The following is a 14,483-nucleotide window of genomic DNA, read 5'->3' on the forward strand; positions in this document are numbered from 1 at the left end:
GCCAATTAGCCTGGTAGAAATGATTAGCAATATTGTATTATGTATTTTATTTACTTAAGTCTTAACATTTAGAGAAAAAAATTAAAAAGCAAAAATAAATAAGATATCAGAAAAAAGGGAGAGGGATTTCTTAGTGCACCTTCAAACATCTTCTCACCACTTGGTAAAAGTTGGCTGCTTTGGAAAAGCAAGTGCCTTGCTGTTCTCCTTGGTCCCAGCCTGGTGTAGGTCTTTAACAGCAGTTAAAGAGGATAACCCTCCTTTTTCTAGGATTAGGAGCCATCCTCAGCCAGAGAAGGTGCCACTGTAACAGTTGGTTTCTAGTCTTAGCTCAGACGTTTAGGAGTGGGACTCCTTTGGGCAAGTCATTTCCACCTTCTGGCATTTGGATTCCTTATTTGCAAAGTGTGTCTGAGGAGCTGCTGGTGAGACTCTCTGGGATAGGACATCTGAAGCCGACTCAAAACAAAAACTTGGGTAAGCAACAGATGACATGTTTGTACTTTGTCCTTAGATCCTTGGGGAGCCACTGAAGGCTTACAAATAAGAAAATAGCGTACAATGCTATGTAGCGGGCCTAACACAAAGGATAAGAAGAAACCCCCAGTTTGCTGAATAATGGCCAAGCAATGTTTAACTACGTGCAGCTGCCAAACTTACGGCAAATTTCAGTTACTGTTACCACAGAAGAGAGACATTCAACAAAGCAGGGCCAGACCTCTGTTTACTCTTCAAACAAATAGTTGAGTTTAGCAAACAAAACTTTGATTAGAGGCCATTATGGAATGCCGGTTATTGCAAGTGTTTAAATTTTCATAGATCTGCTTGAATTTTATTGCATAAGCATTCCACATATATGAGTAAAACTCAGGCCTCTCATATGCAAAGGCCTATGATCAAAGCCTAAAATGTGATTCTATTTTTTTTTTTTTTTTGGTCTTTTTAGGGCCACACAACAGCATACATAGGTTCCCAGGCTAGGGGTCGAATTGGAGCTGTAGCTGCCGGCTTACTCCACAACCACAGCATCACCAGATCCAAGCTGCATCTGTGACCTACACCACAGCTCACGGCAATGCAGGATCCTTAACCCACCGAGCAAGGCCAGGGATTGTACCTGCATCCTCATGGATACTAGTCGGGTTCATTAACCACTGAGCTATGATGGGAACTCCTAAAATGTGATTCTAATTAACATTTCCCTCTTTAAGTTAATAATAACTACTATTATTTATTAAGTAATCTCTTCTGTGCTAGGTGCTTTCCATGCATTGTCTCAATTTACTGCCATAGCAACTGCGATGAGCTAGATATTACTATACCCGTTTTATAAATAAGAAAGCAGACTCAGGAGGTTAATTAACTGGGCAGAGGTGATATGGGTGGCTGAGCTAGGTTTTGAACTCTGTTTTATTTAACTTCTTGGCTCTTAACCTTTGTCTCACTTCAAGCAGAAGCAAAGGACAAACATGAATTTGCCAGTTGTTCGTCACTCAGAAATCACTCAGTAGTCATCCTTTAACCATCACACATGCACATTAAATATGTAAACTCAATCTAAGCAGCCAAAAGTGTATCACATACTTGGTGAGAAAAGGCACAGTGTGAGTGCCACACCAGGTACTTTTTAGATTATGTGTCAAAGAATGAATACAAGCTTACATTTTTTTATATATGTGTTTTACACTGCTCCTTGGATGCATATACTTAAGATTTCAATATGTATTCAAGCCAGTATGTTTGCTTTCATATACATATGCATAGTAGAAAATGGAGATCTATGGATTCATTTATTTCCTCAGTTTTAAGAACATATGCCTATGGATAGATCTTTTCCGATTGTTTATGCTTAAAAATAAAGTCACAGACAGATAAATACATCTATGATTATACTTCATAGGTACCATAGTGACACCTTGTGGGAAAAGTATGCTGAGTTGCATCTGTATGTTTCCAAATATTTCAAAACTACTTTTTCTCTTTACAAAGTGGAAATTGTCATCAGACTCGGTTTGAGATGTTGACCGTCAAAATATAGTTTGGTCCTATACAAATTTAAGATAACAGAGTCTCCTATCCATTTCCAGTATGTTGAAAAATAATAAACTATTTCTGAATCATAAGTGGTCTAAACTGATGGAGAGGTGATCCTGCCTGAGTTTAAATCAGTAGACATTTTTAAATGATTGTGTTTCTGTTTTTAGGATATAAATGAAACAATTTCCTCTAGGAATGATTTTAAGCATTTTAATTTAAAAGAAGATGGAGAATCTTATATGTTCTCCGTGATAGAATTCTTATTCCCTCAAGATAGCTTTTAAAAGATTCAAAAAACCAAGACTTATTAGCAGATTGTTTACTAAGTACAAAACGAATAAAGAATTATTTATTGAGTGCTCACTATGTGCAAGGTATAATGAAAGCTTCCTTTCATTTTTCTAAAACTACTGCTTTGTTCAGCTGCTAGAGCACATTTGTTAATGAGGCTAAGGGTGGATTTTATTCAAGTGGGGATGAGTTTGCTTGTTTTGCTTCTTGGGAAATAAAGTCGACACTCAGCATCTGAGAAGGATTGATTCCAGGACACACACACCCCTTCCTCCACAGATAACAAAATCCATGGATGCTTAAGTCCCTCATATAAAATGACATGGGACAATTAAGTCCTCTGTAGGGGCAGGTCCAACCAGCTGCAGTTCAAAACAGGATGGGGACTGTGCAGATATGAAGGGCTGACTGCAGTATGTTATCAAGGAAAGACAGCAAATCTTAAATCAAACAAACACTGAGTGTTTTTGTTTTATATTTCTATTTTTTATATTTTGTATTTCTTAGATCAGGCCCTGGGTACACACACATTTGTTTCACTATTATCTATACTTCATTTATTCCCTGTGTATGTGTGTGTGTTTTACTAGTACTTTTTAATATTATGAGATATTTTTTAAAGCTATTACTTTAACCTGGGATGACAAAGAAATATTCTGTATTTTTAATTCTGTTTTATCTAAATAATAAGTCAGAACAGACATGGTTACTGATTGTAAAATGGCCACTACCAGGTAAATTCATTTTCTTTTCACCTACTCTATTATTTACTTACAATTTATCACCACTAGAGGGCATCTGAGAACTGAGCTACGTACAAAGCAGTGCTGTGGGTAAAATAAGACTACATTTTCCATCAAAAAAGCTAATTGTGTTTTGTGGGATAGATATTCAAAAACTTCTCAATGATATTTTTATAATGAAGTTAGTAAATATGCATACACTTCCTATTAAAATGTTAAATTAAAACACTTCCTTTTCTTTTCAGTACAATGCAACAGTTAATTCTGTAATTAGAATTCAATTTGCAAATGCCAAGTAGAATAATGGCAATAATGCATCAAATTGTATTTTCAACTGCACCTGCTTACATTTTAGAAGTTTGTATACAATTACAAACAAACTATTGACTATCTGGAAAAGAATGCAGAATTAGCTAGGCAAGACTGGTCTCGATTATTATTATAAATCCCTCCCAAGGCATGTAATCATTTTTAGCATATTTCACCAGTAATGCTTTAAGTACCTAATGTGGGTCAGGCATTGTCAGTGTTTTGGATTCACTGTGAAGGAGCTGCAGTCTAGCAGAAGAGAGACAAGTAGACAGTAGACGGGTGAGGAGATGGACGGGAATAATCAGTGCGCTGATGGGACATGGGGAACACCCAGGAATCAGAACAAGGAGGGAGAGCTCTCACCCTTCCGGGGTGTTTTCTTTCCCTGGCTGTGCCTATCTCACACTAGGGATCTAAAGGATAAGAGCTGACATGCACATGTGGTTTCAAATCCTGTTCCACACTCTCACTAACTCTTTGGCTCAAGGCAAGTCTTTTAGCCTCTCCATCTCTGATTTTTCCCTCAGTAAAGTAATAGCAGTAACAATGACATGGCCTACCATAGAGGACTGCTGGGAGGACCAAAGAACACCTATAATCTACTTGATGCAACAGTTGGCTCACAATTTTCGTGAACTATTATTATTACTAATCTTATGTTATGACCAATGGACTTAGAGCAGAGGGTGACCAAGATGACACAAATGCTCTCTGTGTCATGATAGATGAGATCTGGTGGAGAATTCAAGTGGAGAATTTCTCCTCTGGGACAAAGGAGGATTGATGGCTACCCACAAGAACTTGGCTCCAGCCTCTTGGCCACTCTATCCAATATATTTTTATGCCTTTCCCTTCCTTTCCTTCCTTCCTTCCTTCCATAGTTTTTTTTCTTGTTTCTTTCTTCCTTTCTTTCTTTGAATTATTTTCATTGTTACAGAGTATTGGGGTGACATGGAGTAATCATTTTTCTTTGTGGAATGTGGCATTCAAGCATGAAATATATTCATTTGTCTGTGTACTGGTTTGGGTACAATACCTGAGTCTCTAGCATAATATATTCTGTCTCGATTTCCTTAAAAATCCATTCATTTAGAGGGCTGAACTGGATGAGATTCACAAATCATAGTGTGTTTTTACCTTCATAATCTTTTTTATTACATTTGCTTAGAACTGGAAAGGCAACCACAAAACCAAAACCAGATGGGAAAAACTAAGCCAGAGGAAAACCAAATCCTGATTATTAACAACTATTTAGGTCATATTTTATCAATCTGTGATTCAGCAATAAGGAGCACATATTTTGATAAAAGAATAATATCTTAGACCAGGCGTCTCTCTCTAACATCATAGATATTTGTATCATGACAGAACATGAAATAATCCCGGAAACTGAGGTAAAGATTTTATGGCTTTTTTTCTCCCAGCTGTAAAATTGTCCACTTTAATATCATGTGTACCAGGCCCGCCAACATAGTCACAAAACGGGTTCCTCTCTCAGAGGCTTCTAGACGGAAAGACTCTATCAGAAGATCTCACCTTCTTTTATCCCAAACTGATACATCAGAGATGTATTTGGGAAGCAGCCCAAAAACAAACATGAATGATTTTTGACCCTCAACTGGTGTACAGATAAGGGGCTGACCCTGTTTTAAATGGAAGCCAAGAGAAAAGTGATTGGAAAACATCAAAATTATGATGTCTTTCCTCTGTCCCCATAGTAACCATCACCTCAGCAGCCATTTTTTTTTCAGATTAAAGACAAAGGGTTCTTGACACTCCTGTGCAGATCAAATAAATTTGTTTTCAGCTGACATATTCCAAGTTGATCAAACAACTTCTTTGGTAAAATAAACTACCTACAAGAGATCCTGGGTTGAGCACCAAAGAGAAGGAAGTCTGGGCCAGGAAGAAAGAAGGAAAAAGTGTTATTTGATGATTTATTCTGTTGTTTATTTTTTTCCCTGTAAATACAATTGCAGCAAAAGCTATGTCTCTGTCTCAATGTATAAACTAGCTTTTCACAGACAGTTTTATTTTAGTCCTCTACGTCAGGAATTCATTTCTGGCAAGACTTGAGCCCACCAGCTCCAGTTGAGACTGGCTGCAGAGAAGGCAGGCCAGAGCTTTCTCTGACTGTGACAGTGATTAACTGAAGCACACTGTGTGGAAATGCCACACAAATGCAGCGTGATTTCTGTTCCTCCAGGGGATACAGCGGAGGACCAGGGGATGAGCCACCTTGTGCCACTGTCTAGGAGGGAACAATACAGGCAAGAAACTGGGTCCTGGGTCCAGTGCTTCGGGAACCTTGCCTTGCTCTGAAAAAGCAAGGGGGCCAAGCCTCACCTAGGAAATGCTGATGGTAGGAGTCACTGTGCTGGCATCTCGGTCTCAACGCTCCTTTACATATTTCTTTTACCCACTTCATCCTTGGGTTTTTGAGATTAGCCAACATTTTCCTACCATCACGAGAACCCAGCTTCAGAAATTTAGGATTTCTTTCTGGAAACAATGAATGCGTCTTTCTCAGTCTATCCAATTGGCTGGCTCAGACCCAAGAGAAGACAAGTGCTAAACTTCAATTGACCCTCCCTACCTTTGCTCCCTACACACCCTTAGTTGAAATTGCATGTCTTTTTTGTAGTGTCACTCATCAAACATGATGGAGCACTTTCTCCATACCAGGCAAGGTATCAGGCCTACAGGGACACAGAGAAAATAAAGGCAGCCTCTGGCATCGACTAATGTTCTGTACTGAATGCCCCTTTTATAGAGAAGGGGGACTTAATTTGGAAGCTTCAGGATGGGATTGGAAGGGGTAGAGTAGAGATAGAAGCTATGAATTTCCTCAAAGTATGTGTGTGTGTGTGTGTGTGTGTGTGTGTGTGTGTGTGTTGTGTGCATCCAGGAGTGCCTACTTCTGAGTGGAGGGCCTCTCTTTTACAGGAAAAGATCACCACAAAATACCATGCTCCCTGCCCTCTGAAGTATAAGGAAGGGAACCAGGATAGTGATGAGTAGGAGACTGGGCAGGGTCAAGAGATGGAATGAAGTGTACAGCAGAGTTCTTACTTAAATCCATAATCTCAAATTACTAATAGGTAATCGGCTTACTTTCCCCTTCCTCTCTCCATCATTTTCTCAATTTAAAAAAAATTAAGAAAAGCATTTAATGAGAACAAAATTCCATTTTTATATAAAAAATATTTTAAAGCCATATAATTAAAAACATGTGTTGTACTTATGTCTGGCAGCTTTTAAACATGTTTCGTAATACCATTATGGGTTATCCTATTTCTAAAAACGATGTTCCAAACAGCATTTCCCAGCAAATGAACACTTCCTCTTCATCCAATCACTTCACGCTATTGTGGCAAAATGAATACTACATGTAGCATCAAACTTGTAAATAATCAAAAAACAGATCACTTTGTTATTAGATGAGGTTTAGGACAGAAATAATATAGTAACGAAAACACTCATTCTTTTGGGAAAAAAAGATGAATCAAGACCTACCTCTGTTCTCAGGATGTTTTTCTAGTTTCATTTCAAGTGGCAAAGTTGGATGGTAACATGCCTTTTTCTTTCGAGCCAAGATTGTGTTTTAGTTGGACTCGCCTGGAGGCAGGAGGCTGGACTCTGGGAGTTTCACTGGGATTGCTTGCAGCAGTGTTCTTGGTGTCACATGGCTCTCTAGCTGACCTGCTGACTGTGATTCAAGATCCTTCTGTCCAGGACACTTCCTGAAAGGTGAAACTGACACAAAGGTAGAACCACTTCCTGCTCCACCCAGTTGCTACCTTCTATTTCATTGCCTGGTGTCCTTCCTGAAGACACTTTGGCTCCCTACCTGAAGGGGAGGGAGAGCAAGCATCCGGGAGGAATCAAGCTTTGAGCTGAGGTTTGAAGGATGTGTAACCCTCTGAGCAGGTGGCCTCTTAAGCAGAATTCTCATCACCTTAGCCATCTCCAGTTCCATCTCTTGGAGGACCGAACATTTCCTCACCTTATTCTGTTTAGGACCCTGACGGAACGCCACAGCCAGCCTCCTGGGGCCCCTTCATCTGCAACCATCTCTCCTCCTAGACATCAAGACCTGTGGACCACACCAACTCCTCCTGTGCCTGCTATCCTAGAACTCCTACAACTCCATCTAAAGTATGAACCTCTGAGATCCTCTCTTCTCTCTTCTGACTGCCTTGTGCTTCCTCAATCTTGACTTTTCCTTCCATTGCTCTTTATCCCCTACCCCAAGCCCTTCTCTGTGTCTGCAGAATCTTCATTGCATTGGAAATAAAATCCTCCAAACCCCCTCAAACACGGCGCAATATGCAATCTTTTCCCCTTCATTCTGTGATTATTCTGAAACCTGGTTTCCTCCCAGTCCCTAGTTCTTACTGCCTTGGAGATAATAAAGTTGCTTCATTTCCTCTCTTTGTTGTCCAAACCCTGTGGTTTGTCTCTTCAACCATTCTTCCAGCACTTTTATCATTCCAGCCACCTTGCTTCTGCACTGTGGCAACTCTGTAACCTCTTGGTCTTGGATCAGCCCACCCATCTGTCTTCTCTGCTCTTACACCTGCTGAATGTGGCTGGAGAAAATCATTCAACTGTTCAGATCAGCACCATTATAAAAGCAAGTCTTTGCTTTTTTGTTTGTTTGTTTTTTCGCTTATCCTTTTTTGGCCTACCTACAGCATATGGAGTTCCCAGACCAGGGATCAAATCCAATCTGCAGTTGCCACCTAAGCCACAGCTGTGCAACGCTGGATACTTAACTCACTGAGCATGGCCGGGGATCGAACCAGCATCCCAGCAATCCCAATACACCACCCATTCCACTGCACCACAGCAGTGGAGTTCCTATTGTGGCTCAGTGGTAACAAACCTGACCAATATCCATGAGGACACAGTTTCGATCCCTGGCCTTGCTCAGTGGGTTAAGGATACAGGGCTGCTGTGAACTGTGGTGTAGGCTGAAGACACAACTTGGATCCTGAGTTGTTGTGGCTGTGGCATAGGCCAGCAGCTACAGCTCTGATTTGATCCCTAGCCTGGGAACCTCCATGTGCCATGGGTGTGGCCCTAAAAAGACAGAACAAAAAAAGCAAGTATCTATCCACAGTTTCTTCAAACTTCAAACTTAACCACTCTTCTCAAGCTCCCTTCTCCTGGATTAATTTAACCCCTTAATACACTAAGAAAAATCAAAACCATGTGTTTCATGTGCCACCAACTATTTGCTGCCACATTGCAAGGGAACATCACATTCATCTCCACCCCTACAAGCTCCAAGAGAGGAGTGTCCCTTGTGTTTAAGGCTAACCCACTTCCCTGTACTCTGATCTTCTCTCCTCCTACTTCCTCAGAGACTATTCCATTCCTTGTCCCGACTCCACCCCTTCCTATAACTACAACAAGCACTCTCTCAACTGGCTTTTATGTCAACTCATGAATATATTCTCTTTTCCAGTTCTGTGAGGAAAACCTCATACTTCTTATTGGTTCTATATGGCTCTCCTTCTAGTTCCATCCTTTCAATTTCTTCATAGAGCTTCCTCAGGAGGTCCCTGGTGGTTCAGCAGACTAAGGATCCAGCGTTGTCACTGCTGTGGCTTGGGTCTCTGCTGCGGCATGAGTTTGATCTCTGGCACGGGGAACTTCAGTATGCCAAAAAACAAACAAAAACCAAAGTATATCTTCCCAAAAGAGCAATTTACATTTATTGTATCATCGCCGTATCCTAACTTTCCTTCACACCTTAACCTGTTACAAACCACATCCTGCCCTGGAGCCACACTGACCTTGTCATCATTGAGATGATCAGTTATCTCCTCATTGATAAATAGAGAAGGGTTTTCTCATCTCATTCAACCTCTCCATGCACTAGGACAGCATTAACCACACTCTTACTTTCTTGATGTCACTCTCTCATTTGATACCCACTCACTGGCTAGTCTTCTTCAACTTTCTTCATGGCCTATCCTGTTTTATTCACCCCTTAAATGTTGGTATTCTCAAGTCAGTACCTTCCAAACTTTGTTACCTCATAACACACATGGGTTTTGAAACTATTTGTAAGACATGCTGGGGTAAACTGGACACTATTTGGAAATGTCTAAATGATATTGGTGAAAAAAGTAATTGTCTTCTCTTTTGTAATAAGAAAAAATTTCTAAAACCTAGAAAAGATAACAAATACTAAATGTGTTTGAAATCGCAAAATATTTTTTAAATTTTTTGCTCTTGAAATGGCTATTCACAATTTCTTGTCATGACTTTATGGTGGTTAATTTCTTCATACTTTTGATAGTCACCACCAACAAGAAACTTGGTTCATGCAAATAGGTAATAAAAATATTTTCTTGGAGTTCCTGTTGTGGCTCAGCAGTAATGAACCCAACTAGTGTCCACGAGGATGCGGGTTCGATCCCTGGCCTCGTTCAGCAGGTTAAGGATCCGGCGTTGGCGTGAGCCATGGTGTAGGTTGCAGACACGTCTCAGATTCCACAGTGCTGTGGCTGTGGTATAGGCTGGCAGCTATAGGTCCAATTTGACCCCTAGCCAGGGAACTTTTGCCATGAGTACGGTCCTAAAAAGACAAAAAAGTATGTATATATATTCTTACTTTTGACGATCATTCAAATGTTGACAACAGTTGACATATTTCCAGAATCTAGTAACTCCGCCTCTTCTTACATAGAAAAATGTTGAAATTTCTTGAAAATATGATGAATTTCTAATCTGATTGACTGAACTTTTATACATCAAGGATTTCAAAAAGGTAACATCCTCATCTGAAGTAATTTATGGTATTACAGATAGTTTGGGTACCACCCTGGCCACAAACTAACAGATCTATCCATTGTATGTGAAGTCAGAGATTTAGGAAAACCTCCTGGAGCTGCACCTATCCCTTGTTTGGCCTTCCTATCACCCTCCCACCTTCTGTCTCACTCAACTGGCCATACTTAGGGTTTCTTGGGTACCTAAACCATCAGTCTCTCCAGAAATGCCATGGTTGGCTTTTTCACTCTAAGATCAATATTGAGGTGGTAGGGGAGTTCCCATCGTGGCGCAGTGGTTAACGAATCCGACTAGGAACCATGAGGTTACAGGTTCGGTCCCTGCCCTTGCTCAGTGGGTTAACGATCCGGCGTTGCCGTGAGCTGTGGTGTAGGTTGCAGACGCGGCTCGGATCCCACGTTGCTGTGGCTCTGGCGTAGGCCGGTGGCTACAGCTCCAATTAGACCCCTAGCCTGGGAACCTCCCATATGCCGCGAGAGCGGCCCAAGAAATGGCAAAAAGACAAAAAAAAAAAAAAAAATCTGAATATTGAGGTGGTAGATTATATCGTTGATTATATTCTGAGTTTTGCAGCAGTGACAGTTACAGGAGACACTCATCATGCTAGACAACCTTGGGACTGTAACATGTTATTAGAATCCTGTGTTCAAGCAGCCCATTGAGGATCTCTGGAAATGGCTGTGCACCTGGAGACAATCTGTCCAGGGGCCCAGAATACTTCTAATCCTAATCAGCTTCCCTAGATTTGCAAGGATCAGGATCTCATGGAAAACCAGTGCCATATTACATGAGGCAGAAAACTACCACTGGATTCTGTCTTTAGCCCTTTTTCCACCATATACAGTCATCCAGAAGAAGGTCATTTGCTTTCATTTCTGCAAAAGCAACCCATATGGTGACAGTTCTTTGAACTGTATGTCTGTCTTCTGAACTATAGACATAATTCTGGATGTTTCCAGTTGGATGTTCCATAGACCTAGAATGTCTACAATTGAACTTAATGATCCAGAAATCTACATTTTTACTGAATTCCTCCTTTCAGCAAATGGCACCATCAATGCCTCTGTTACAGAAACTCAGAAGTCACTTTTGGACCTGCCCTGTCCCTTACCATCTCTATCTGGTCAGTCATCAAGTCTTGTCATTTTTCTCTCAAATTTATACTCTTTACTCTTCAGCTTCTCAAAATGTCTGTACTGGTTCACAGAAATACCCTACAAACTGATCCTGTTGTCTTTAGCCTGTCCCTCCAGACAGCTACTATAGTTATCTATCTAATGTACAAATCTAATCATATCCCAGTTTGGCATCTTTAATGATCCTCCACTGCCTATGTGATAAAGCCCAAGTCCCTTAGCGTGAAATACAAAACCACTTTTGCTGGCCCAGAAATCATCTGTCCTCCCTCATCTTTCACCATGCCTTCATATTCTACAGTGAACTATTTCTGGTTTCTTGAGCAATCCAGACTATCTTATTTCCATGCCGTGGTCCAGGGTGACACCTCCGCCAGGAATACTATTCTGATTGTTCCTCTCCATATCTTTTTTTTTTTTTTTTTTTTGTCTTTTTGCCATTTCTTGGGCCGCTCCCGCGGCATATGGAGGTTCCCAGGCTAGGGGTCGAATCAGCCACCAGCCTACGCCAGAACCACGAGCCGCGTCTGCAACCTACACCACAGCTCACGGCAATGCCGTGAGTCACTGAGCAAGGGCAGGGACTGAACCCGCAACCTCATGGTTCCTAGTCGGATTCGTTAACCACTGCGCCACGACGGGAACTCCCTCTCCATGTCTTTACTAGGATGACTCCTAGCTGTCTTTTCAGACTCAAATCACCTGCCTCCTCTGGGAAACCTTTCCTCTTCATTCTAAACTCAGTTGTCCCTGTTAGAAGCACCCATTATGCTCTGCCATACTATAGGAATGATTAATATACCATTTTCTTTCTTGAATGTTCTAAAGAAAATTATCAAGATATACACACCCAGGAGTTCCTGTCTAGGTGCAGCAGAAACGAATCCAACTAGCATCCATGAAGGTGTGGGTTCAATCCCTGGCTTTGCTCAGTGGGTCAGCCATTCAGCACTGCCATGAGCTACAGTGTATGTGGCTCAGATCTGGCATGGCCGTGGCTGTGGCATAGGCTGGTGGCTATAGCTCCATTTCAACCCCTAGCCTTGGAAACTCCATGTGCCGCAGGTGCGGCCCTTAAAAAAAAGCAAAAAAAAAAAAAAAAATAGATATACATACTTAGCACATAGTTCCTACCACTGAGATACCCCATAGCATAGTGTTGACCTATACAGCTGAGCACTATAGAGAATGATAGGAGTCTCTTGACTACAAACATGAGAACAGGTATATTTGAGAACTGCATGTTGTATGCTCATTGCAAGGCCCTGCATAGCCTGGAGATGAACCAGCCTCATGTGCTGGTACTCTTTACCCAGAGAGCCAATTCATTCCCACCTCTGCCAGCCCCTAAATTAGGATATTTTCCTCATCCAAGTTAATCCACCTACAATTTTTGGTTCTTCTCCTACACAAAAGTCACTTTCCTATGAGCAAGGTCATTGTCAGATAACCCAAAGAGTTTAAGGTCCTGAGATGCCTCTGGGCCAGTTGAGGACATGCAGTCATCATAATCTTGACAGAGATCTTATCAGATGGCTTCTAACAATGACCATCCCCTGTCTCTGCTTGGTCAGACATTACCAGAAAGTACTTGTACCTCAGAGCTTTCACCAATCTTACTTCGCCATTTAAACTCAGGATACAACAGAACTTGGTGTATGCTTTTAATATGCATTTGATTTGCACCTTTCTCTTTTGGCTCCAGCCCTTTTCATTTGCTAACCAGAGGAACAATCAATAAATTCTTATTGATTGAGAGAGTTCCTGTACAAAGAGGTGGGGATAGACTTTGCCTGAAGAAGTCTCCGAAGAAAAAGCCTGGTAACATTCTTCGATCTAGAAAAGATAGGAATAAAAAGTAGTTTGGGATGTAGACATGAGATCAGTTCACAATATTTGGGAGTTGCAGTGCATTTAGAACTCCCACACAAGCAGTCTAGCCTGAGCCTAGAGAAGTGACGCCAAGGACAGCTGACATTTCCCAGGTCACCATTGCATAATCTCCTTGGATAATAACCACTTCACCTACTATGAACTTTAATCACAAAGTAAGAAAAAAACCTACATTTAAAGTTAGGCAATTCTGGAAGGGACCATTTCTTGCTGTGTGTTGCTATGGAGGGTGGGGGGATTGTCAACTCCAAAGGATAGAAAAGGAATTTTGCACTGAAGAAAAGATTGAACTAAAAAATTGCATAACCTTGTAATCATATTATCCAGGAATAATAGGCTGTATTTTTTGGCTAATCTTAAAACCACCTTAAAAAATAAATAAACAGGAGTTCCCATTGTAGCTCAGTGGTTAATGAATCCCACTAGGAACCATGAGGTTGTTGGGTTCGATCCCTGGCCTTGCTCAGTGGGTTAAGGATCTGGTGTTGCCGTGAGCTGTGGAATAGGTTGCAGACATGGCTCGGATCCCGAGTTGCTGTGGCTCTGCGTAGGCCAGTGGCTACAGCTCCGATTGGACCTCTAGCCTGGGAATCTTCATATGCCACAGGAGCAGCCCTAGAAAAGGCAAAAAGACAAAAAAAATAAATAAACAAACAGAACCCTCAATTAAAAACAGTTGGGAGAGGAGTTCCCATTATGGCTCAGTGGGTTAAGAACCCAAAATAGTATCTGTGAGGATGTGGGTTCAATCCCTGGCCTCACTCAGTGGGTTAAAGATATGGTGTTGTTGCAAGCTGCAGCTTAGGTCACAGACACAGCTCAGATGTCAGATGTAGTGTTGCTGTGGCTTTGGTGTAAGCCTCAGCTGCAGTTCCGATTGAACCCCTAGAACCCAGAAACTTCCATATCCTACAAGTGCAACCATAAAAAGGAAAAAAAAAAAAGTTGGGAGATCAGAAGGGGGAGTTCTCCCAGAGCCCAAGAGGAAGAAAAATGAGTCCTCTTTCCTGACAAGGACTCAGCCGATGAAAAGCCATGGACTCTGTTTACTATAGCCCTCCCCAACTTCCTTTTCACCTGTATAAAAGCATTCTCTTTCCCTTGCCTTGCAAGGGCTTGGACATGGCTTGCCATGGTTGCAAACCCCAAACTGCAATTCTTTGCTGATCCCAAATAAACCCATTTTTGGCTGGAGAAATAACTTGCAGTCTTTCAAGTTTAGGTCAACCCACCTCATGCTCACAGAGTCTAACTAGGAAACAAA

General features: G+C 41.3%; 1 protein-coding gene across 1 annotated transcript in view; it reads right to left on the reverse strand.

Moving 5' to 3' along the window:
• Window positions 1-11,205, reverse strand: part of LOC106507825 (uncharacterized) — a 29,820-nt gene extending 18,615 nt beyond the window's left edge. Inside the window, exon 1 of the mRNA XM_084975802.1 lies at window positions 6,900-11,205. Coding sequence (XP_084831928.1) covers window positions 6,900-6,930 — 31 coding nt within the window. The 5' untranslated portion in view covers window positions 6,931-11,205. The remainder of the gene's footprint in view (window positions 1-6,899) is intronic.
• Between the last annotated feature and the right edge of the window lie 3,278 nt (window positions 11,206-14,483).

Source organism: Sus scrofa, chromosome 9 (assembly GCF_054392235.1).
Source record: "Sus scrofa isolate SSC_HxYL_T2T_F1_AM1 chromosome 9, Sscrofa_HxYL_maternal_Yorkshire_Landrace_v2.0, whole genome shotgun sequence".
Taxonomy (NCBI): Eukaryota; Metazoa; Chordata; class Mammalia; order Artiodactyla; family Suidae; genus Sus; species Sus scrofa.